This window comes from Bos javanicus, chromosome 11 (assembly GCF_032452875.1).
Source record: "Bos javanicus breed banteng chromosome 11, ARS-OSU_banteng_1.0, whole genome shotgun sequence".
In the NCBI taxonomy this organism is placed as follows: domain Eukaryota; kingdom Metazoa; phylum Chordata; class Mammalia; order Artiodactyla; family Bovidae; genus Bos; species Bos javanicus.
In genome coordinates, this window is record NC_083878.1 from 73,053,488 (window position 1) to 73,079,492 (window position 26,005).

At 42.2% G+C, this 26,005-nt stretch overlaps 1 protein-coding gene across 1 annotated transcript in view; it reads right to left on the minus strand.

The window, feature by feature from the left end:
- The window catches only part of SELENOI (selenoprotein I), a 45,982-nt gene extending 32,412 nt beyond the window's left edge, over positions 1–13,570 (minus strand). The window contains exon 1 of the mRNA XM_061433070.1: positions 13,318–13,570. Coding sequence (XP_061289054.1) covers positions 13,318–13,374 — 57 coding nt within the window. The 5' untranslated portion in view covers positions 13,375–13,570. The remainder of the gene's footprint in view (positions 1–13,317) is intronic.
- Positions 13,571–26,005: the final 12,435 nt, after the last annotated feature.

Below are 26,005 nucleotides of genomic sequence, written 5' to 3' on the forward strand. Positions count from 1 at the left end.
ATCAAGGTTGAACTTCTAAACAGTCCCCTCAAGATTGCTATTCACACATTTAGTCATTTTTATTGGGTATAGAATTCTGTACTGTCACCAATGGCAATTAGTCAACCTTGCTCACAAAGAAGTCTTAATGAAATCCAGAATTACCTTAGATGATATTTTGTCAAATATTCAAAAGTTGCAAGACTTTTTTTCTTTTTACTTCAGTACAAGTCTGGAAATAAAGCAGGGTTCATTATTCATTCATTTATTAAGTCAACAAATATGTGTGACTGAGTACCTGTGACTGTGCCAGGCACTGTGCTAGGCCGCCAGAAAGAGTGTGGTGAACAAGACCAAAATGTGTCCTGTGTTCACCAAGCCCATAGTCTAGTGTGAGAAAGACAGTAAGCAGGAAAACAAGTCATAATCACAGCTGTGATCAATACCATGAAAAGCAATAAATGGGGTGCTGTCCCAGAGGACCAGGAATGTCCTGGTGCTCAGAAAAAGCTTCTCTGAGGAGGGGACACTAAAGCTGAGTCCTAGAAGATAAGACAGGTAAAGAATGTACAAGATAGGACAGTGAGTCAAACAAAAGTGAGACTACTAAAGAGAAGATACCGTTGAAGATTGCATTTATGTGAATTTCAAAACCAGACAAAATTAATTTATGGCAAAAAGAGATCATAATAACAGTCTGATGAGAGGGACTAAATGGGGGCCCTCTGAGGTGCTAGAAATAATTCTGTTTCATGACCTGGGTGACGGTTACATGGGTATGCATACGTGCAAAAATTCATTAAATTATATACTTAAGATCTGTGCATTTGTATATAATTTATACCTTAAAAATGAGAGAGAAAATAAAGAATATATGTGTCACAGTATGCACGTGTGTATGTGTGTATGTGCATGCAGTTTATAGGTAAAAATTGGGAAAGAGGGAGGGTACATGCCAAGACACCTTCTAAAGCAGAGAACAAAATGTGGGAAGACCACAAAGTGGAGGAAAGCCACTCCACAGCTCAGTGAATGAACAAGGAAGAGTGGTATGAAATGACACTGGAGACATGGGCAGACAACACCCAAAAGGTCCACAGTGAGATTTATTTTATCATAAGCCCGATGCATGTCCTGATTATATTTTTAAAGGATCACAAAGGCAGCAAAAGTGCAAAACAGTTACAAGAGTGCTACCGTATACCAGGCCAGTGGCAATTATTGGTTAGGCTAGAGCAGTACAAGACTCTAAACTACTTCTAAAATATGCTAGTAAGTGCCCGTTTTTGAGAAGGACATTACAAATGTGAATCTCCTCTTAATTTCAAAAGGAAATTGGCTCCAGCAAAAGGAAAACTATGGAACCACTTCCTGGTACAGGTAGTGTATTTTAAATCTCTTCTGTAAACTGATAAGAAAACTGATGAACCGACACATCTCTTTGCACTAAATGCAGAGCTCTGAACAACTTATTAACCAGACTGAGGCTAGTGTCCCATCTAGTATCCTTGCTTTGTCTTCTGATCAATATAAGGAAGAAGTCTCTAACTATCAAATGATTGCCTGTCTTTACCCACTTGAAAAATAAACTTTACACCTATAAAACATATTTTAGTTAACCACAGAACTCCATGAAGTATGGACTGAGTACAAGCTAATAATAGTTCATAAACTGCACTGATTGTTAATCATTTCAGATGTAAGCAAGCTCAAATTGATGTTTCTGACTTTTTAAAATTACTCTCCAAATTCCTGACTTCTAAATCATCCATGATTTTAGGAATAAAAAGCAGGATAGTCACAAAGAACCACTTTTGGTCCCCAACTGGGTTCACTATATTAAACTGTTTACTGCTCATACCAAATTTCCAGATATCTCTTAAATGAAAGAAACACATTATCATCCTTTCTTAAGAACTCAGGGAAGAGAAAAGAAATGTCAAGTTTCTTCTCTCAAGTGTCTGTGTGGTATTAATATGGTATGGAGGTCAGTCCCCTGCTGAGGGGTCTCAGGACTCAACCATGTTTAGCTGTAAGTCTCTATGAGGACAGGATCCGTTGTAGTCAACACGTGCTCTACCAATCCCGCAGCAGATTTCTTTAGCAATGGCATTCCAAGCCTCTGGGCAGTCACTTAAGCACAAAACATAAAACAAAAGATCCCAATTATTAAAAACTGTTAGTCACTCAACAAATATGAAGGCAATCAAAAGAACTACCTTCACATACAAATGTGGGACTCACCAGACAGTTGGCATTTTACAGTAACAGTTAAGAGAAGGGAGACGGCTTCCCAGCCTGATCCTGTCTGCATCTGTCACACAGTAGGAGCTCAATAAACAAGGTGAAGGAGAAAAGGAAAGATATATACATTTGAATGCAGAATTCCAAAGAATAGCGAGGAGAGACAAGAAAGCTTTCCTCAGTGATCAATGCAAAGAAATAGAGGAAAACAATAGAATGGGAAAGACTAGAGACCTCTTCAAGAAAATTAGATGCCAAGGGAACATTTCATGCAAAGATGGGCACAATAAAGGACAGAAATGGTATGGACCTAACAGAAGCAGAAGATACTAAGAAGAGGTGGCAACAATACACAGAAGAACTACACAAAAAAGATCTTCATGACCCAGATAACCACGATGGTGTGATCACTCACCTAGAACCAGACATCCTGGAGTGTGAAGTCAAGTGGAACAAAGCTAGTGGAGGCGATGGAATTCCAGTTGAGCTACTGCAAATCCTAAAAGATGATGCTGTGAAAGTGCTGCACTCAATTTGCTAGCAAATTTGGGAAACTCAGCAGTGGCCACAGGACTGGAAAAGGTCAGTTTTCATTCCAATCCCAAAGAAAGGCAATGCCAAAGAATGCTCAAACTATCGCACCACTGCACTCATCCCACACAGTATTAAAGTAATGCTGAAAATCCTCCAAGCCAGGCTTCAGCAATACGTGAACTGTGAACTTCCAGATGTTCAATCTGGTTTTAGAAAAGGCAGAGGAACCAGAGATCCAATTGCCAGCAACCGCTGGATCATCGAAAAAGCAAGAGAGTTCCAGAAAAACATCTACTTCTGCTTTATTGACTATGCCAAAGCCTTTGACTGTGCGGATCACAACAAACTGTGGAAAATTCTCAAAGAGATGGGAATACCAGACCACCTGACCTGCCTCCAGAGAAATCTGTGTGCAGGTCAAGAAGCAACAGTTAGAACTGGACATGGAACAGACTGGTTCCAAATCGGGAAAGGAATACGTCAAGGCTGTATATTGTCACCCTGCTTATTTAACTCATATGCAGAGTACATCATGAGAAATGTTGGGCTGAATGAAGCACAAGCTGGAATCAAGATTGCTGGGAGAAATATCAATAACCTCAGATATGCAGATGATACCATCCTTAATGGCAGAAAGCAAAGGAGAACTAAAGAGCTTTTTGATGAAAGTGAAAGAGTTTAAATTGGCTTAAAACTCAACATTTAGAAAACTAAGATCATGGCATCTGGTCCCATCACTTCATGGCAAATAGATAGGAAAACAATGGAAACAGTGAGAGACTTTATTTTGGCAGTGCTCCAAAATCACTGCTGATGGTGACTGCAGCCACGAAATTAAGATGCTTGCTCCATGGAAGAAAAGCTATGATCAACTCAGATAGTACATTAAAAAGCAGAGATATTACTTCGCCAACAAAGGTCTGTCTAGTCAAAGCTATGGTTTTTCCAGTAGTAATGTATGGATGTGAAAGTTGGACTGTAAAGAAAGCTGAGCACCAAAGAATTGATGCTTTTGAACTGTAGTATTGGAGAAGGCTCTTGAGAGTCCCTTGGACTGCAAGGAGATCCAACCAGTCAATTCTAAAGGAAATCAGTCCTGAATAGTCATTGGAAGGACTGATGTTGAAGCTGAAACTCCAGTACTTTGGCCACCTGATGCGAAGAACTGACTCACTGGAAGAGACTCTGGTGCTGGGAAAGATTGAAGGCGGGAGAAGGGGATGACAGAGGATGAGATGGTTGGATGGCATCACCAACTTGATGGACATGAATTTGAGTAAGCTCCAGGAGTTGGTGATGGACAGGGAAGCCTGGTGTGCTGCAATCTATGGAGTTTCAAAGAGTTGGACACATCTGAACGACTGAACTGAACTGACACATCTTTGAATGTTTGCACATATGGATGAATAAATACAAACTACTCTGCATGTTTACTTAAGTGGCAATATACAATGACTCCATCAGTGATGAGAGAAACAATTTTCCTCTGGAAACTAGTTCACAGCAACTTGTCACTTCACAAGGGAAGTTGCTCTTACTCTCCCCCTATTAATAATACCATGTCTCCATTTGTATGTATACAGTCTCCAAAGTACAATTATACCTGTTCTCTTATTTGATATTATAAGATAAATAAGGTAGATTATTCCACTCTATTTTACAGATGAAGAAACTATAAAATTCAGGGATTAACAGCTAATAAGCAGGAAGGCCTAAACTATAAATCCTTTATGAGTCATCTTGGAACATTTTTGTGAGATGGATCACTTTGTTTTAAACCAGACTATCATCTCCTGGCCCAAACACAATCATGGGCTACTTATTGATAGATCCAATATACTGAAATTGTTATTAACATAATGTCCATCCTCCAATACACCTTTTTCTGTCTTCCAGTTGGTGGCAGACATATTCTAAGGTAATTAATCCCCAATGAGTCAAACTCTTTATACAAATTATACAAATAATCAATCCCTTCCCCTTCACTGTTAATTCACTCTCTTGATGGTGGAACCTGTGACCTGCTTCTCATTGACAGAATACAGTGAAGGTGACTGATGTCACTGCTTTGATTGAGAGAATATTATAATTTCTTTTTTTTTGGCCATGCTGAGAGGCATTTGGGATCTTAGTTCCCTGACCAGGGACGGAATCCAGACCCTCTGCGTTGGGAGTGCAGTGTCTTAACCACTGGACCACCGAGGAAGTCCCAAGAAAACATTATACACAATGGTGATGAGATGCCATTTCCATAATATAATTTATTACCCAGGACTCCATTTTAACAGTTTGAAGAAGAGTTTCCTGTTGACCTTACAGAAGCAAACAGAAATGACATGAAGTGCCTATGGTGACAGCCATGTGGCCAGAAAAGTGGGAACTTCTAAGAGCCAAGAGCCTTGGCCGAACAATTAGAAAGAACTACATTCAGCCAACAACCACATGAGCCTGGACGAGGACCCCGAACTCCAGATGAGAACACAGCGCCAATGACGCTTGCATGGCAGGCTGGTGACACATAAGCAGAGAAGCCAAGTCACTGGTGCCCTGACTCACAGAAAAGTGGGAGCCAATAAATGTGTGTTGTTTTATACCACCAAATCGGTGATAATTTGTTACCCAGCAATAGAAAACTCATACCCAATACTAAAAGCACTACACCATCCTCTTTTCTAGTATAAGAGATACCCTGAGGCCCCTATCCACAAAATCAAGACTACCTGATGCTTGAGAGCTAACATATGAACATTACAGTAATACAGCTTCTTACTTCTTTACATTCATTTCTTGGTTTATTAACTGCTCTTCAATACAATGGAATATTCCTTTGATGAGGTGCTTCTCAAAATGTAGCTGCCAAACTGAGTGCAAATTCTTGCACCCTTCCCTTAACACACAGAACCTGACAGCCTAGAGGTGGAGCCAGCAATCTGTCTTTTAATAAACGCTCCAGGTGATTCTGAAACACTCTCAAGTCTGAGGACCACTGCTCTGGTGAAAACAAACATGAATGCCACTTCTGCCAATTCCTCAGCTGAAGGACAAGCCACATCATCAGCTTAGTGCTCAGAATACTGGAGTGGGTAGCCGTTCCCTTCTCCAGTGGATCTTTCCAACCCAGGGATAGAACCCAAGTCTCCCACATTGCAGGCAAATTCTTTATCAGCTGAGCCATCAGAGAAGCCCCAGAATACTGGAGTGGGGTAGCCTATGCCTTCTCCAGGGGATCTTCCCAACCCAGGAATTGAACCCAGATCTTCCACACTGCAGGCGGATTCTTTACCAGCTGAGCTACAAGGGAAGCCCTAACCTCCTGATAGTGACTTCAAATACTGCACTGCAAGCAAAGACAAGGTATAATGAAATTCAGCAGGTATTCACTAAATGCAAGGCACTGTCCTAGTAATAATCTACTAAGAAAGAAAAACACCAAATCTAACTGAAAATGAAAAAAGGGGAGGCATTATATTAACCCTAGGACAGAAATTCAAAGTTTCTAAAAGTACTTTCCATGGATCACAACCTTGTTGTGGCAAAGGGGCTTGTGTAACTCAATGAAGGTATGAGCCACGCTGTCCAAGGCCACCCAAGACAGACAGGCCATAGAGGAGGCTCTGACAAATGTGTCATGCAAGGATGGTCACAATGACAGACAGAAATGCCAAGGACCTAACAGAAGCAGAAGAAATTAGGAAGACGTGAAAAGATCACACAGAAAAACTGTACAAAAAAGGTATTAATGACTCGGATAACCACAATGGTATGGTCACTCACCTAGCACCAGACATTCTAGACTGTGAAGTCAAGTGGCTCTTAGGAAGAATTACAAAGCTAGTGGAGGTGACAGAATTCCAGCCAAGCTATTTCAAATCCTAAAAGATAAAGATGTTAAAGTGCTGCACTCAATATCTCAGCAAATTTAGAAAACTCAGCAGTGGCCACAGACTGGAAAAGGTCAGTTTTCACTCCAATTCCAAAGAAGTGTAATACCAAAAAATGTTCAAACTACTGAACAACTGTACTCATTTCACATGCTAGCAAAGTAATGCTCAAAATCCTTCAAGCTAGGCTTCATCAGTACGTGAACCAAGAACTTCTAGATGTATGAGCTATATTTAGAAAAGGCAGAGGAACCAGAGGTCAAACTACCAATAATTGCTGGATAATAGAGAAAGCAAGAAAATTCCAGAAAAAACATCTAGTTCTGCTTCGCCGACTACATTAAAGCCTTTGACTGGGTAGATTACAACAAACTGTGGAAAATTCTTAAAGAGATGGGAATACCAGACCGCCTTACCTGCCTCCAAAGAAACCTGTATGCAGGTCAAGAAGCAACAGTTAGAACCGGACATGGAACAACGGACTGGTTCCAAATTGGGAAAGGAATATGTCAGGGCTGTATATTGTCACTCTGCTTATTTACCTTCTATGCAGAGTACATCATCTCTGCATCCTGTCTGAAATCACAAGCTGGAATCAAGATTGCTGGAAGAAATATCAACAACCTCAGATATGCAGATGACACCACCCTAATGGCAGAAAGTGAAGAAGAACTAAAGAGCCTCTTGCTGAAGGTGAAACAGGAAAGTGAAAAAGCTGGCTTAAAATTCAACTTTCCAAAAGCTAAGATCATGGCATCCAGTCCCTTCATTTCATGGCAAATAGTTGGGGAAAAAGTGAAAACAGTGATAGACTTCTTGGGCTCCAAAATCACTGCAGACGGTGACTGTAGCCAGGAATTTAAAAGATGCTTGCTCCTCAGAAGGAAAGCTGTGACAAATCTAGACAATGTATTAAAAAGCAGAGACATTACTTTGTTGACAAAGGACCATACAGTCAAAGCTATGGTTTTTCAAGTAGTCAATTGGACCATAAAGAAGGCTGAGCATCGAAGAACTGATGCTTTCCAATTGTGCCGGAGAAGACTGTCGAGAGTTCCTTGGACTGCAAGATCAAACCAGTCAATCCTAAAGGAAATCAACCCTGAATATTCATTGGAAAGACTGATGCTGAAGCTGAAGCGCCAATACTTTGGTCACCTGATGTGAAGATTCGACTCACTAGAAAAGATCCTGTTGCTGGGAAATATTGAAGGCAAAAGAAGAGGGCGACAGAGGCTGAGATGGTTGGATGGCATCACTGACTCAATGGACATGCTGCTGCTGCAGCTTCAGTCATGTCCGACTCTGTGCGACCCCAAAGACAGCAGCCCACCAGGCTCCCCCACAACGGACATGAGTTTGAGCAAACTTGGGGAGATAGTGGAGGACAGGGAAGTCTGGAGTGCTGCAGTCCATGGGGTTACCAAGAGTCGCAAGACAATTAAGACAATTAAAACGACTTAATAACTGAACAACAAAAGTACTTTTTATCAATACAAGACTTTAAGAACTGCACCCACAAAGAACATGACTCATCGGGCAAAGAGATGCCATTTCCATGAATATTGTCATTTACATCTGCTGACAAGTCAGACAGGTGGTGAGAGAAGATTGGAGAAGAATTAGAGCAGTGAGACAAGAACAAGCAGGTCGCAATGACCTTGCTTGATGACCACATTTCCTTGCTAGACTTTATCCATAATAAACAAGAGATGAGGAGATGAGACAAAAGGAGGGACTGTCTAGTGAAGGAAGCTGAAATCCTCGCTGAGGACTCTGGATATCAAACACATGAAAAACATGTAGGAGGCACTACGGATGCTCAAGGAGGAGACTGGTGTTTGAAAAAATTTACTTACTCTTCCTTAGCTAAAACATCCTTCCTCTTGGTATAACCTTCTGGCACGGGAGTACATGTATATATGCTATATGCCAATTAGTGTTTACAAGCAGAGAAGTACAATTGTCAAGGGCAAGGAAGTAAACTTACCTAACTGCATTTATTAACAATATCTGTTTGCTTCTTTGCCCATATGCCACCTAACTGAGTTCCTTGAAGGCAGGAATTCTAGCCTAGCTTAATTTTCCAGTTGCAATGCCATGTCTGAGCCAGAGCAGGCCCTCAATAAGTGCTTACTGGACAAACAAAACGAAACTGCATGAACTGGTAAGGGTGCAGGCCAGATTCCAGTTCTTTAACACGACCATCAAGATGTAGGAAGCCTTTCTTTTCCACCTGAATTCACAATTATCAAAGTTCCTGCAAATGGGCTATTGTTTACAGCCAAGTTAATTAATTACCATGATAGCAGAAACCAATTCGTCATAAAATTATAGCCTTGATACCAAACAAGGTATTTCACAGAACACTTTCTCTCTGAAGCAAAATGATACAATTTGAAACTAGCTGCTACACTATCAATTAAAACTAAGCCTTCCTTAGGTCAGATTAGGTAAACCACAATAGAAGTTTCACCCTTAGATAAGTGGAAACATTCTTTAAGGCAAGATAGGATAGAAGAGAGCAGGAAAGATAAGCCTGCTGCTGCTGCTGCCGCCTCTAAGTCGCTTCAGTCGTGTCGGACTCTGTGAAACCCCATAGATGGCAGCCCACAAGGCTCCCCCATCCCTGGGATTCTCCAGGCAAGAACACTGGAGTGGGTTGCCATTTCCCCTAATTCATGAAAGTGAAAAGTGAAAGTGAAGTCGCTCAGTCGTGTCGGACTCTTAGGGACCCCATGGACTGCAGCCCACCAGGCTCCTCCGTCCATGCAATTTTCCAGGCAAGAGTACTGGAGTGGGGTGCCATTGCCTTCTCCAAGATAAGCCTGGTGAGAGTGAAATCCCTCAACACAATTGTTTAAAGGTACATTAATAAGCAACCGAGAACAATGGTGATTTATTTTCACATTCAAAATATGAAAGTATCCTTCCAGTTTCCTGGAAATGCACAGCTCCATTTTACCATACTTCCAAATGGTTTTTATTCTTGTACATTTTCATTCCTTCAATAAATATCTGTCAAATGCCTACACTGTTCATGTGCTAGACCTTGGTCATGTGCACCAAGAGAGCTGTAGGATTTGCCCTCCCAGAGCTCATATCCCAGCAAAGAGGGTGGACACTCAACAAATTATGCAACTGTTTAATAAGGCTGGGGAGACATAACAAGGAACACAAGTGTTAAGAGAGCATGTAACACTGAATTCATCCCATGCTTCCTTCTGCCCTCAAAATCAACTGCCTTAACACTTTCTTACTACTGAAACCTAATTACTACTCTACGTGTGCACCCCTTTCAGGAGTTATTCTGAATAACGGCCAGGTTTTCAACTGTAGCTCTCAGATGTACCTCTGGGGAAGATAAATTAAACTGGTTCAAAAGTAATTCTTCCACCAGCTGCTTTGATAATATAAATTTTTCTCTACATCTCTTTGCTTTAATATAGAGAGTCACGTCAAGGAATAAAAATCTCTCTTTTGAGTGTTTTGAGTCTTCACCCATTTATGGGATGATCTTCTTCAAAAGCTGTTTTAATTCAATAAGCATTTACAAAAAGCCCACATAATGGAATATGTGATCTTCAGGAAGAAAAGGTCTCCAGGTATAATTTACATTCCAGGAAAACAGACCACACAGATTTTTTTGCCCTCTGGAGTCATATTTTTTAATATGAACACAGTACTGAGTAAAGAACCTTCTGCTAGAAGAAGTTTATAAATTTGTGCCATGCAATCCCCACACCCTCTTTTTTAAAGTAAGTCTCATTATAACTAAAAGAAGATCAACAAATTATGTTTTAGTGAACACTGGATGTTTGCTAAATTGACCTTTGCTTTCCAGAATGACAGGAAATCTGCTGTCGGGGACAGGAAGTGAGTCAGATAACAGAAGGGGGAAAAATAGGAATGGAAAAATCACACTAAAATTTCCTATAAACTAGGAAATATAAATCTAGGAAAGACTGCTTATTTAAAAGAAAAAAAAATTAGATTCCCTATCACAGACACTGTTGCAAATAAAACAGTTATTTGGTTGGCACTTACCAGAAAGCCAGATTCTAGAATGGAAGAAAAAAAATTTTATGTCAATATTTACAGTGCAAAAGAGATAACGAAAGGGGAAAACAAGAGGTATCTGGGCTAATAATCTTCTTCAGTGAAAGCCTCGCACTGGGTTAAATTTCGACTTAAAATTTTCAGACAAGTCAGCATCTCAGTTCAAAACAGTATGACATAATATTGCTCAAAAGCAGAGGAATGCACTATGTCCCTTACAGTTATTCCAGTTTGACAAGATCCACTGTGATTTTTCTGTTACTCATTCCACAAATGTTTACTGGATGCCTATGCACAGAAGTAATGGGGAGACACCTAAAGAACTAATCTCATAGAGGAGCAGAGGGTGCTATAAGAGCATACTTGAGAGGTATGAGATATTTAAGGAATGCTTCTCTGAGGAAGTAACATTCAAATTAAGAAGTGAAGATGAGAGACTTCCCTGGTGGTCCAGTGGTTAGGATTGCAATGCAGTGGTTAGGCTGCAATGCAGGGGATGAGGGACCAGAGACCTCAGTTCCCACATGCTGAGGAGCAACTAAGCCCTGAAACTGGAGATCCTACACACCACAACTAAGACCCAATGCAGCCAAATAAATGAATAAATAAATGTTTTTTTAAAAGATGTGAAGATAAACATAAATGGCGAGCTACATTCCTGGCAGACATAGCATTACTTGAAGATCTGAAAAAAAGGAAATGGGAGAGATGGCAACTGATGCTGGCAAGAATAGAGAGAGCCATGACATGAAGCTGATGACACAGACAAGGGCCAGATCATAGAGCCTTGCAGATCATGTTCTAGATTCGAGGACTTCATTCCTAGAGCAAAGAGAAGACAGTGGAGGATTATAAGCAAAGGAGTTACGTGACCAGATACACACTTTTTTAAAAAGATCATTATGAAGCAGAGAAAAAGGACTGGAAGGGCAAAAGTGGATGTTAGTAAGCAATCAAATCAAGCAGTATTTAACTGTAACCCAAAGTAGAAAATAAATATTCATGAACTCATATGCATATAAGTAAATCACTGAATAAATATACATTGGGGAGAAACGATAACTCTTCCATGCAGAAGTCCAAATAAAATTACATCAATATTCTGCCCTCAAGGAGGTGAAGTATAACTCTCCACCCCTTAAATGAGGTCTGGATAGCGACTTTCTTCCAAAGAGATTAACTTTACAAGGAGAAACCTGACAAACACTACCTCAGCAAGGGAATCAAAGTCACCAACAGTGATTAAGTCGCGATGATGACATGTACTCTTAGGACAATGAGAAAGGCACTTCAACACCATAATCCTGTCTAATCATGAGAAAAACATCAGACAAATCCCCGTTGAGGGGCATTCTACAAAATGCCTGACTGGAACACCTCAAAACTATCAAGGTTATCAAAAACAAGACTAAGAAACCATCAGAGCCAAGAGGAGGCAACTAAATGACAACTAAATGTTATGGATTATGGATAAGAGCCCAGAACAGAAAAAGAACATTGGGTGAAAACTAAGTATGAACTTCAGTTAATAACACTGTGTAAGTATCAGTTCATTTTAATTGTGACAAATGTACCATAAGATGTTAATAACTGGGAAAATCGGATGTGGGGTATATGGGAACTCTGTACTACTGTCACAATTTTTCTGCAAATCTGTTCTAAAAACCATTCTAAAATTAAAAGATTAAAGTATATGTGGGGAGAGTGGTAGTGGAGCCATCTTTCTCGTTTAGGCTAAAATGACGGAACTTACAGGACCTGGTGATTCACCGGGCTCGTGGGTGGGGTAAAGTAATCAGTAGTGAAAGCACAGGTAGCAAGGATGAAAGGTTACTGCCCAGATTTCGGGCTTGGACGACTGACTGGAGTCATTCGCTCATTAAGGGAGCAGTGGAGAAGAACGTTACTTGAAGGAAAGATAACGACCAGAAGGTCCTGGAGGCCCATTATGTACCAGGCGCTTTCCAATGCTCATTTTGCAAGGTAAAAACTAGTATTTAGCCCAACGCCAAATAAATTAGATTTGGGTATCAGATCCGGTATCAGGTTTACATGAGCTCCAAAGCCCGCGCTCTTTTCACTACACAGTTCCAGGTTCTGCCCGTGCACATGTACCGGCACTGGCCGACCAGGCGCCTCTTTTCTGGGAGTGGAAGCGGGTGCATCTGCAGTACAGCCCCAGTAGTCACTCCCCTTCCCCGGGCCTCATCTGCCAAGAGATTCTCTCCATCGCCGAAATTGAATGCAAGAGAGGCGGGTAAAAGCTTCATTAAAATAAAGACAAGACACCACAGAAGAGAACTGCATCACCTCTCAAGGAACTAAAAATAATAATAACGAAGTAAAGAAGCCAAGGGAATTCTCCCGCTCCACTCTCGTGGAGCGGTCCCCTACGGAAAAAGCAATCCCCCGGGAGGGGGCCGAATCGGAGCGGCGGGCCTAGGATGCTCCCATGCTCCCCGACCCCAAATCCCCAGCACTCGGCAGGACCCCCGGAGAAAGTGCCGCCAGTGTGCCCGGAGCCACGCGGCACAAGGTGACACAAACCACGCCGGCCTCTCAGGCGCCTAGGAGAGGCCGGGACCAGCAGGGCAAGGGGCGTCCGCGGGGCCCGCGCTACCTTGTACTTATCAAAGCCAGCCAGCTGCTCCGGGCTCACGTATTCGTAACTTGCCATGACGACCCGAACACGAGCGCCCAGTCGGCAGCGACTCTCCACGACGAGATAGGAAACCAGGAGCACTACACCGGCTGGGCAGGACTGGGAGGACCCAGGAGGGCAAAGAAGCTACAAGAGCCACGCTCCGCCCACCGCGCACGCGTGCCCGCCCCCGCCACTTCCGCCGCCTCTCAGCGCGCAAGCGCAATCCTCACTTCTCCCCGCCCACCGAGGGAGGGGCGCTAGCAAGCTCACGCGGGGCCCCCCCCCTCACCGTCTCAACCAATCAACATGGACCTGGGACCACTAAGTCCCACCTTCTAGGCCTCCTCGTCGCTTTATTCGCTAACGTCAAAATTGGTGAGTTGAGGTAAGGCAAGAGGGGAGGTGAAAGGTAATTTCCCAGGAGGCCTTGCTCTTCGTCCCTGGGGAATGCAGGTGGTATGGTGGCGTCTGTGCGTGGGTAGAGATTTGCGGGTACAGTTTTAGTCTCGGGGGACAAGGTAGAATGGTTGTGTGCGAATCAGTTCAGGAGTTCCTCAGAAAAGAGGACTTAGTCCTCCTAAGTCGTAAAGTAAAAGCAGAAAAAGCAGCTGTGCCCAGCCCGCTTCCAGCTCGTAGCGCGGTATGCGGCACGCAGTGACTTAATGACTGTGACTTGCTGTAGAGAAGCCGGTGAGAGGCTGTTTGCAGTTGGTAAAGGGGCGTGAAAGGGCGTTGGAGACAAGCCCCTTGGGTCAGCGTTGTTTGTGAATTTTGAGCACAAACTCCGCTCTATTCCAAATGATAGTTGTTAGTGTCTTCCAAGCAGAGGCGTTGGCCTCTGAGTCTCTTGTTGTTTAGCCGCTAAGTCGCGTCCCACAATTTTTGCAACCCCGTGGACTGTAGCTCGCCAGGCCCCTCTGTGCGTGGGATTTCCCAGGCAAGGATACCGGAGCAGGTTACTGTTTCCTTCTCCAGGGGATCTTCCAGACCAGGGACTGACCCCGAGTCTCCTGCATTGCGGGCTTCCCAGGTGGCGCTAGTGGTAAAGAACTAGCCTGCCAATGCTGATAGACATAAGAGACAACGATTTCGATCCCTGGGCCTGGAGAACCCCAGGGACAGAGTAGCCAAGAGTCGGACAAGACTGAAGCGACTTGGCAGGCACGCCCGCATTGCAGCCAGATTCTTTACCACTGAGCCACTTGGGCATCCTTAAATGCGTTTGCAAGAAGTTAGTTTATATAACTGAAACCAATTGTAGAAAAAAATTATATCAATAGCTAGTGTGTATCAGTCTAGTAAATAATAGTAGTAGTTGATTGTGCTATTATTAATAGCATAATTATTAATTATCCTTCCATGTGGATCCATGTGGATCCTTACATAGCTTATCACCAACCTCTGTCACAACACTGAGACGGAAGACACTTTCCCCACTTTGCAGGCTAGGAAACCAAAATTCAGATGACCTAACCTGCCCAGGATCACTTAATTACACAGCTTGGAAATGGTCGACTCAACAAGGAATGTGGTCTTTGGTATGGAAAACCTTCACCTAAGGGAATCTCTCAATCTCTCTGGGACTCTGAAGCAAGGACAATTATTTTGAGATCTCATGTTCTTTACATTCATTCATTCAACAAATACTCATTGAGGACTCATATATATCAAGTATAAGTATTTTATTGTTTCTGCATATGTCTTACCTTCTAGACTTTAAGATTCTTATGAAGTAATAGATGTAAAACTATCATCATACTTGGTGCATGGTACATGATCAATAAAATTGGTTGTTCTTCCTCACTTGCCCTAAGGGGAGGAATTATATCTTAATAAAACCAAGTTTTCCACATGTTCCATAGACTTTTGTCATTGAGTCACTAAGTCGTGTCTGACTGCGACCTGGTGGGCTCTAACTCACCAGGCTCCTCTGTCCATGGCATTTTCCAGGCAAGAATACTGGAATGGGTTGCCGTTTCCTTCTCTAGGGGATCTTTCCAGACCAGAGATCGAACCCATGTCTCCTGGCATTGGCAGGCAGATCCTTTATCACTGAGCTACCAGGGAAGTCCCATAGCCTAGCAGCCTGCAAATAATACATGATCAATACATTTTGTTCCATGAATGAGCAAAGATCTCTGATATGCTGTGAAGTGCCCAGCTTTGAGAAGTACATTGGAAATGTGAATCTTCCTTTAAGAAGGAAATTGGCATAATTTTCATAATGAAAATTATGAAACCACCTCCTTGGACGTACAAGTATTTTCCTTCTGCCAGTAGGGTATTTAAATTCCCTCTGTGTACTGATAAGAAAACTGAATCAGGGTTTTAGACCATCAGACTGAAGCTATTCTCCCAAGTAATACACTACAGATTTCCCCTGTTCTGTGTTTCTTTTAATCCATATGAAGAGGAAAAAAACCTTGTTATTAAATTATTTTTAACAAAAGACCTGTGCTTACCCATCTGAGATTTAAACTTCATACTTTGAAAGATATTTAATTGTGAAAAACCATAAAATGTGACTTGAGTACATGAACCTAATAGTTAATAAACTGTACTTATTGTAAACCCCTTCAGATGTAAGCAAACTCAAAGTAACATTTCTAATTTTGTAAAATTTTTCCTAACTCTGATATTTTCTTCAAAAGTGATGTTTTAAAAAGAGCAGATTTTAATTTTGTGAAAGCAGCTTCAATTTGCGGCCTCTCTTCTGCAGAAGGAGGGGCTTCCCTGGTGGTTAAGTGGTAAAGAATCCACCTGCAGTGCAGGAGACTCGGGTTTGATCCCTTGGTCCAGAAGATCCCCTGGAGAAGGAAACAGGAACTCATTCCAGTATTCTTGCCTGGGAAATCCCATGGACAGAGGAGCCTGGCATAGCCTACAGTCCATGGTGTTGCTGAGAGTCAGACATGACTTAGCAAATAAACAACAACAACAAACAACTTCTGCAGAATGCTATAACAAATCAGAATCCGTTATGAGTCAGTCTGAGAATTTCTAAACTGAAACACAACACAGAACTTTGTTTATACTTTGACATGTTGCATACTGGCTTTGTGATCCTAGACAACTTAATTACCTAACCATGTTCTCTTTTGTTAAAGAGCAGGCATTAGATGAAATCTTTAAGATACTGTTCATCTCTGAAATCTGATTAAATTATCTCATTTAACTTCTCTAAGATGAAATCAACTGATCTGTAAAGTGATCATGATGTTTGTCCTATCTTTTACACTTATTACATAAGAGCATGTCATAAGCCTGTTAAATTAAGCCCATACAAATTTAGAAAGATAGTAACAACGACCCTAAATGCAAGACAGCAAAAGAATCATAGATGTAAAGAACAGACTTTTGGACTATGTAGGAGAAGGTGAGGGTGAGACAATATGAGAGAATAGCATTGAAACGTACACTCAGTTCAGTTCAGTTCAGTCGCTCAGTCGTGTCCGACTCTTTGTGACCCCATGAATCACAGCACGCCAGGCCTCCCTGTCCATCACCAACTCCCGGAGTTCACTCAGACTCACGTCCATCGAGTCAGTGATGCCATCCAGCCATCTCATCCTCTGTCGTCCCCTTCTCCTCCTGCCCCCAATCCCTCCCAGCATCAGAGTCTTTTCCAATTGAGTCAACTCTTCGCATGAGGTGGCCAAAGTACTGGAGTTTCAGCTTTAGCAAAATGTACATTACCATATGTAAAATAGATGACCGGTGCAAGTTCAATGCGTGAAGCAGGGCACTCAAAGCTGGTGCTCTGGGACAACCCAGAGGGACTGGGTGGGGAGGTAGGTGGGAGGGGGTTCAGGATGGGGGGGACACCTGTACACCCGTGGCTGATTCATGTCGATGTATGACGAAAACCACCACAATATTGTAATTATCCTACAATTAAAAATATATATGTTGAGTTATATCTGAGTGGAAAAAGAAATTAAACCCATACAAATGTAAGGTATATATGGTAAGTATAAGCCCATATAAATATAAGGTATTATTTTTCAAAACCCCACGAATCCTAGGCCTGGGTGAGTTTTACTAGGCACTCTCACCTGAAAAGAAAACATCGTCAGGTAAACAAATTTGCCTTTGCAAGTAAATCACCTTCCTGTCTCCTCTTTCTTGAATTCCAGATCAGGGTGCATTTATCCCTAAGCCTGCCCAGGGCTGGCAGGGACCACTTCACATTGGCCTGGCTATTTACTCCTTTGTATACCCCCATGCTGTCTCTTCCTTCTGCATCATAGTATGGAGCATAATTTGGCACTGCCTGCTTCTCTTGTCTGCTTCCTCATCTGTTGAAGTTTATCTGTGCTATATCTCAAGATCAGGCTTTTTGCCTTTCAGTATGATAATCATAAAAGAGACCTATGCTCGAAACAGTGTCATCACCTTTGTAATATAACCTCGGGATAAAAAGTAGTATACTTCCTACAATTCCTGTTTTACTTAGTTTGAAGTAAGATGGTGTCAAATATATGGAGATATCTAGAAAATTGGAATAAGTTAAGGACTAATATATGGCTTCTCATGGCTCAGCTGGTAAAGAGTTCGCCTGCAATGCGGGAGACCTGGGTTCAATCTCTGGTTTGGGAAGATCCTCTGGAGAAGAAAAAAGCTACCCACTCCAGTATTCTGGCCTGGAGAATTCCATGGACTGTATAGTCCATGGGGTCGCAAAGAGTCAAGACACAGCTTAGTAACTTTCACTTTCAAGGACTAATATAGTTAATACCTCTGATATAAGTTATTCAAACCATAAAAATGGGGAAGTTTTCCCAAGGAAGCTTATAAAAAGATACTGATTCGGTTTTAATTTTTAAAACAATAATAAAGCCTTATACTAAAGCAGTTTGACCTCTCACTCGATCAACCTAACAACCCTGCACCATAGCCAGATAGCTGATCTAATTGTACAAAATGGAACAACAGAAGAATTACATATCTAGTCCAAAAGTTTATGGCAAAGCTGACACAAGAGCACAGGTCATCAAACTTCTAGTTGAATAACTTTCTACTACACCCTGCTTCTACAAGTTACCATGGTAAGATGTTAAAAAAAAATCACAAGTTGACTTTTAATCAAGTCTAGAGGGGGAAAAAACTAGGACAGAACTGAACAGAGTCATTAAGTTGCTTGTTGTTTGTTAAAGATGAAATTCCCTACCTAGGGTAAACCTTCTCAGGTTAGGTTATGGCTGCTGGGTTTTGGCTGTTTTTTATATTTTTAAAGCATAATCCTACTAGGTAAGAATATATTGAGAACTCTATTTGAGTGAGTCATCAAATAACTTTATTACAGAAAAGGGCAGTGTGATATACTGAGTTTCAGCAGAAACAAATGCTGCCTTGTACCTTCTACTGCCCATGTCACTGGAGGAGGGTGGTTTCTCCATGATTCTGTGACTTGTCCCACTGGTTTTCTGGCCATTTTTTGTGCTCTTAACCTTTGAACGCCAACTCAGTGGTGTCAATAGTCATTCAAAACCAAAAGAAGCAGTGTAAAGATTCAGAGGAACTTAGAGGCCCAAGTTTTGAAGATGAATAAATGAACATGACTGTTAAATAAAAAGAATAATTTTTAAAAACTGACCTCAGCAAAGTTTTACACTGGGCAAAGTCTTATTGTCAGCATTCTTTGAAGTGTTGGTAGTGACCCAACATCTGTATTTTCTGAGCAGAGAGAGAATTGATACCTGTGCTACACACCCATCCTCCTCCCCATTGTTATTATACCAAAATGGAAGCAGAACTCTAGGTGTATCAAGTACACATCATTCGGATGGCTAGCCTAGTGGCATCACCCCGTCATGCCTCTCTCCTTATTCCTTTTTGCCTCATCTAATGTCAGGTCAGGAAATATAACCACACATAACCACTATTCTTCTTATTTTTCTTTCTCAAATTTGAACATACAGCCATGCAAGGGACTTCATTGGCTGTATGTTGGGTAGGGATCAATTTTGTCTTCATGAAACTTTGAAATCATTGGAGTTCAGGTGGATAGTTATTTAGTTTGCATAGAAGAGAAAGGTGCTGGGGGAAAAAAAAGACACTAATTGGAGAAAGTGAGTAGGCAAGTTTGCTATAATCCATTTTCCTGTAAGAATTATCAAAAACCTGGGGCAGGGGTTGAGGTAATAGTTGCCAACATAGATACCTACTACAGTAAGGCTTTGAGGTTGTTGCTGAAATCCCATGGCGTGTAGCCTGCTTGACCAGAAGTCTAGCAAAAGTTAGGAAGCAAGACATACAGATATGAGACAATGTATAAAAGTAGCAACTTCATTATCTCTTCATGTATCCTAGTTGAACATTCAGTTCAGTTCAGTCGCTCAGTTGTGTCCAACTCTTTGCGACCCCATGAACTGCAGCACACCAGGCCTTCCCGTCCATTACCAACTCCTGGAGTCCACCCAAACCCATGTCCACTCAGTCGGTGATGCCATTCAACCATCTCATCCTCTGTCATCCCCTTCTCCTTCTGCCCTCAATCTTTTCTAGCATCAGGGTCTTTTCAAATGAGTCAGTTCTTTGCATCAGGTGGCCAAAGTACTGGAGTTTCAGCTTCAACATCAGTCCTTCCAATGAACACCCAGGACTCATCTCCTTTAGGATGGACTGGTTGGATCTCCTTGCAGTCCAAGGGACTCTCAAGAGTCTTCTCCAACACCACAGTTCAAAAGCATCAATTCTTTGGCACTCAGCTTTCTTCATAGTCCAACTCTCACATCCATACATGACCAATGGAAAAACCACAGCCTTGACTAGACGGACCTTTATTGGCACAGTAATGTCTCTGCTTTTCAATATGCTGTCTAGGTTGGTCATAACTTTGCTTCCAAGGAGTAAGCGTCTTTTAATTTCATGGCTGCAATCACCATCTGCAGTGATTTGGAGCCCAAAAAAGTAAAGTCAGCCACTGTTTCCCCACCTATTTGCCATGAAGTAATGGGACCAGATGCCATGATCTTAGTTTTCTGAATGTTGAGCTTTAAGCCAACTTTTTCACTCTCCTCTTTCACTTTCATCAAGAGGCTGTTTAGTTCTTCTTCACTTTCTGCCATAAGGGTGGTGTCATCTGCATATCTGAGGTTATTGATATTTCTCTCGGCAATCTTGATTCCAGCTTGTGCTTCCTCCAGCCCAGCATTTCTCATGATGTACTCTGCATATAAGTTAAATAAGCAGGGTGACAATGTACAGCCTTGATGTACTCCTTTTCCTATTTGGAACCAGTCTGTTGTTCCATGTCCAGTTCTAACTGTTGCTTCCTGACCTACATACAGGTTTCTCAAGAGGCAGATCAGGTGGTCTGGTATTCCCATCTCTTGAAGAATTTTCCACAGTTTCTTGTGATCCACACAGTCAAAGGCTTTGGCATAGTCAATAAAGCAGAAGTAGATGTTTTTCTGGAACTCTCTTGCTTTTTCCATGATCCAGCGGATGTTGGCAATTTGATCTCTGGTTCCTCTGCCTTTTCTAAAACCAGATTGAACATCTGGAAGTTCATGGTTCACATATTGCTGAAGCCTGGCTTGGAGAATTTTGAGCATTACTTTACTAGCGTGTGAGATGCGTGCAATTGTGTGGTGGTTTGAGCATTCTTCGGCATTGCCTTTCTTTGGGATTGGAATGAAAACTGACCTTTTCCAGTCCTGTGGCCACTGCTGAGTTTTCCAAATTTGCTGGCATATTGAGTGCAGCACTTTCATAGCATCATCTTTCAGGATTTGAAATAGCTCCACTGGAATTCCATCACCTCCACTAGCTTTGTTTGTAGTGATGCTTTCTAAGGCCCACTTGACTTCACATTCCAGGATGTCTGGCTCTAAGTGAGTGATCACACCATCGTGATTATCTGGGTCATGAAGATCTTTCTTGTACAGTTCTTCTGTGTATTCTTGCCACCCCTTCTTAATATCTTCTGCTTCTGTTAGGTCCATACCATTTCTGTCCTTTACTGAGCCCATCTTTGCGTGAAATATTCCCTTGGTATCTCTAATTTTCTTGAAGAGATCTCTAGTCTTTCCTGTACACCGAATCTAGATACCATGTCATACCTTGGAGATACAAAATTGGATAAAACATGGACCCCAGTCAAGGAGTATGTTATTTCTACATTCTGTGAATGGCTGGTTTTATCATATTTCCTGGCTCTTCACAGATGCTGTCTTTTTTCCTTTCTCCTTATTCTTCTCTTTCTGACCCAGCCCCCTCCTCCCAACACACACACATGCATAGACACACACACAACACACACTCTCAGTCTCCCGGGAATACAGGAGTTTTCATAAATGCTCAACCACTTCAGACTGTACTTTGTAAAATTTCTATTCCTTTTCTCATGCCTGGCAAAATCCATCTCAGTCCTCAAGATTCACCTGGAATTTCATTTCTTCCTTCCAGCCTACTTCCACTGCCCCTAATTGAAGACAGTTCTGTTCCTCCTGTATAGCTACAGTGTCCTGTGCATACATCTCCCTTCATACTTACATGTTATGAAATTATCTATTTTCTCCTTATCTGTCTTAACTGGACTATAATGCCTGGCATGTAAGGACCACATCTGTAAACACCTGAACCTAGCATAAATGCCAAGTACTGAATAAGCCCTCAGCAAGCTTTGTTTGGGGCTTACTAGGTGGCACTAGTGATACAGAACCCACCTGCCAATGTAGGAGACATAAGAGACAGGATCCCTGGGTCGGGAAGAGCCTCTGGAGGAGGGCATGGCAATCCATTCCATATTCTTGCCTGGAGAATCCCATGGACAGAGGAGCCTGGTGGGCTAGGGTGGCAAAGAGTCAGACACTGAAGTGACTTAGCATGCATGTGTCAACTACTGAAGCCCACTCACCCTAGAGCCTGTGCTCTGTAACAGGAGAAGCCTCCACAATAAGAAGCCTGCACACCACAACTAGCGAGCAGCCCCCATTTGCTGTGACTAGGAAAGCCCAAAGGCAACAATGAAGACCCAGCACAGCCAAAGAGAAATTTTAAAAGAAATTTTTAAAGGCAAAGTAGATTATTGGTGTTATACTAAAAAGAAAAGCACAAAATAACACAGATAATTTTTACAACCATAGGAAAGACAAAGGAATATCATGAACTGGTCTTTTTAATTAATGGGCTTTTTATCATCTTAGGTAAAGTTGTTTCAAATTTTGTACTGATAAAGGCATAGCTGCCAGGACATTATAGCAAATTGTACAAAGATAAACCTGTATAACTATAAAGTTCTAAAATATAACATAAAACTATAAAGTCCTTCTATTTTATAAAGTAGGAGGCAACAGATCATTGTGTTAATAGGGTGGTTATTAAGGATAACCTGTGTTTTGTTGGGGGACTTTCCTGTAGCTCAAGTGGTAAAGAATCTGCCTGCAATGCAGAAGACCCAGGTTTGATCCCTGGGTCAGGAAGATCCTCTGAAGAAGGGACTGGCAATCCACTCCAGTGTTCTTGCCTGGAGAACCCCATGGACTGAGGAGCCTGGTGAGCTACACGCCTTGGGGTCCCAAAGAGTCAGACAAGACTGTGTTTCATTGGTTGGGGGATGATCATAAGGATTTGATGTCAGTTCAGTTTAGTTCAGTCGCTCAGTCATGTCCAACTCTTTGCGACCCCATGAACCGCAACACGCCAGGCCTCCCTGTCCATCACCAACTCCCGGAGTCTACCCAAAGCCATCCATGTCCATTGAGTTGGTGATGCCATCCAACCTTCTCATCCTCTGTTGTCCCCTTCTCCTCCTGCCCTCAATCCTTCCCAGCATCAGGGTCTTTTAAAATGAGTCAGCTCTTTGCATCAGGTGGCCAAAGTATTGGAGTTTCAGCTTAACATCAGTCCTTCCAATGAACACCCAGGACTCATCTCCTTTGGGATGGACTGGTTGGATCTCCTTGAAGTCCAAGGGACTATCAAGAGTCTTCTCCAACACCACAGTTCAAAAGCATCAATTCTTCAGTGCTCAGCTTTCTTTATAGTCAAATTCTCACATCCATACATGACCACTGGAAAAACCATAGCCTTGACTAGATGGACTTTTGTTCACAAAGTAATGTCTCTGCTTTTCAACATGCTGTCTAGGTTGGTCATAACTTTCCTTCCAAGGAGTAAGCGTCTTTTAATTTCATGGCTGCAGTCACCATCTGCAGTGATTTTGGAGCCCAAAAAAGTAAAGTCAGCCACTGTCTCCACTGTTTCCCCATCTATTTCCCATGAAGTGATGGGACCAGATGCCATGATCTTCGTTTTCTGAATGTTGAGCTTTAAGCCAACTTTTTCACTCTCCTCTTTCACTTTCATCAAAAGGTTCTTTAGTTCTTCTTCACTTTCTGCCATAAGGGTGGCGTCATCTGCATATCTGAGGTTACTGATATTTCTCCTGGCAATCTTGATTCCAGCTTGTGCTTCCTCCAGCCCAGCATTTCTCATGATGTACTCTGCATATAAGTTAAATAAGCAGGGTGACAATGTACAGCCTTGATGTACTCCTTTTCCTATTTGGAACCAGTCTGTTGTTCCATGTCCAGTTCTAACTGTTGCTTCCTGACCTGATATAGGTTTCCCAAGAGGCAGATCTGAATTTGGCAATAAGGAGTTCATGATCTGAGCCACAGTCAGCTCCTGGTCTTGTTTTTGTTGACTCTATAGCGCTTCTCCATCTTTGGCTGCAAAGAATATAATCAATCTGATTTCGGTGTTGACCATCTGGTGATGTCCATGTGTAGAGTCTTTTCTTGTGTTGTTGGAAGACCAGTGCATTTTCTTTGCCAAACTCTATTAGTCTTTGCCCTGCTTCATTCCGTATCCCAAGGCCAAATTTGCCTGTTACTCCAGGTGTTTCTTGACTTCCTACTTTTGCATTCCAGTCCCCTATAATGAAAAGGGCATCTTTTTTGGGTATTAGTTCTAAAAGATCTTGTAGGTCTTCATAGAACCATTCAACTTCAGCTTCTTCAGCGTTACTGGTTGGGGCATAGACTTGGATTACTGTGATATTGAATGATTTGCCTTGGAAACGAACAGAGATCATTCTGTTGTTTTTGATATTGCATCCAAGTACTGCATTTCAGACTCTTTTGTTGACCATGATGGCTACTCCATTTCTTCTGAGGAATTCCTGCCCGTAGTAGTAGATGTAATGGTCATCTGAGTTAAATTCACCCATTCCAGTCCATTTCAGTTCGCTGATTCCTAGAATGCTGACATTCACTCTTGCCATCTCTTGTTTGACCACTTCCAATTTGCCTTGATTCATGGACCTGACATTCCAGGTTCCTATGCAATATTGCTCTTTACAGCATTGGACCTTGCTTCTATCACCAGTCACATCCACAGCTGGGTATTTTTTTTTTGCTCTGGCTCCATCCCTTCATTCTTTCTGGAGTTATTTCTCCACTGATCTCCAGTAGCATATTGGGCACCTACTGAACTGGGGAGTTCCTCTTTTAGTATCCTATCATTTTGCCTTTTCATACAGTTCATGGGGTTCTCAAGGCAAGAATACTGAAGTGGTTTGCCATTCCTTTCTCCAGTGGACAACATTCTGTCAGATCTCTCCACCATGACCCGCCTGTCTTGGATTGCCCCATGGGCATGGCTTAGTTTCATTGAGTTAGACAAGGCTGTGGTCCTAGTGTGATTAGATTGACTAGTTTTCTGTGAGTATGGTTTCAGTGTGTCTGCCCTCTGATGCCCTCTTGCAACACCTATCGTCTTACTTGGGTTTCTCTTGGGGTATCTCTTCATGGCTGCTCCAGCAAAGCACAGCCGCTGCTCCTTACCTTGGACGAGGTGTATCTCCTCACCGCCGCCATTCCTGACCTTCAACGTGGGATAACGCCTCTAGGCCCTCCTGCGCCCGCGCAGCCACTGCTCCTTGAACGTGGGGTTGGTTCTCCCGGCCGCTGCCCCTGACCCTGGACTTGGGTAGCTCCTCTGGACTGCGCTTAGTGTGCCGGTCGCAGCCGCCAGTGCTTATTGCCAAATTCAGACTCAAATTGAAGAAAGTAGGGAAAACCACTAGACCATTCAGGTATGACCTAAATCAAATCCCTTATGATTATACAGTGGAAGTGAGAAATAGATTTAAGGGCCTAGATCTGATAGAGTGCCTGATGAACTATGGACTGAGATTCGTGACATTGTACAGGAGACAGGGATCAAGACCATCCCCATGGAAAAGAAATGCAAAAAAGCAAAATGGCTGTCTGGGGAGGCCTTACAAATAGCTGTGAAAAGAAGAGAATTGAAAAGCAAAGGAGAAAAGGAAAGATATAAGCATCTGAATGCAGAGTTCCAAAGAATAGCAAGAAGAGATAAGAAAGCCTTCCTCAGCGATCAATGAAAAAAAATAGAGGAAAACAACAGAATGGGAAAGACTAGAGATCTCTTCAAGAAAATTAGAGATACCAAGGGAACATTTCACACAAAGATGGGCTCGATAAAGGACAGAAATGGTAGGGACCTAACAGAAGCAGAAGATATTAAGAAGAGGTGGCAAGAATACCCAGAAGACCTGTACAAAAAAGATCTTCACGACCCAGATAATCACGATGGTGTGATCACTTATCTACAGCCAGACATCCTGGAATGTGAAGTCAAGTGGGCCTTAAAAGCATCACTACAGAGGGCGCGTTTTGGGCCTCGCTAG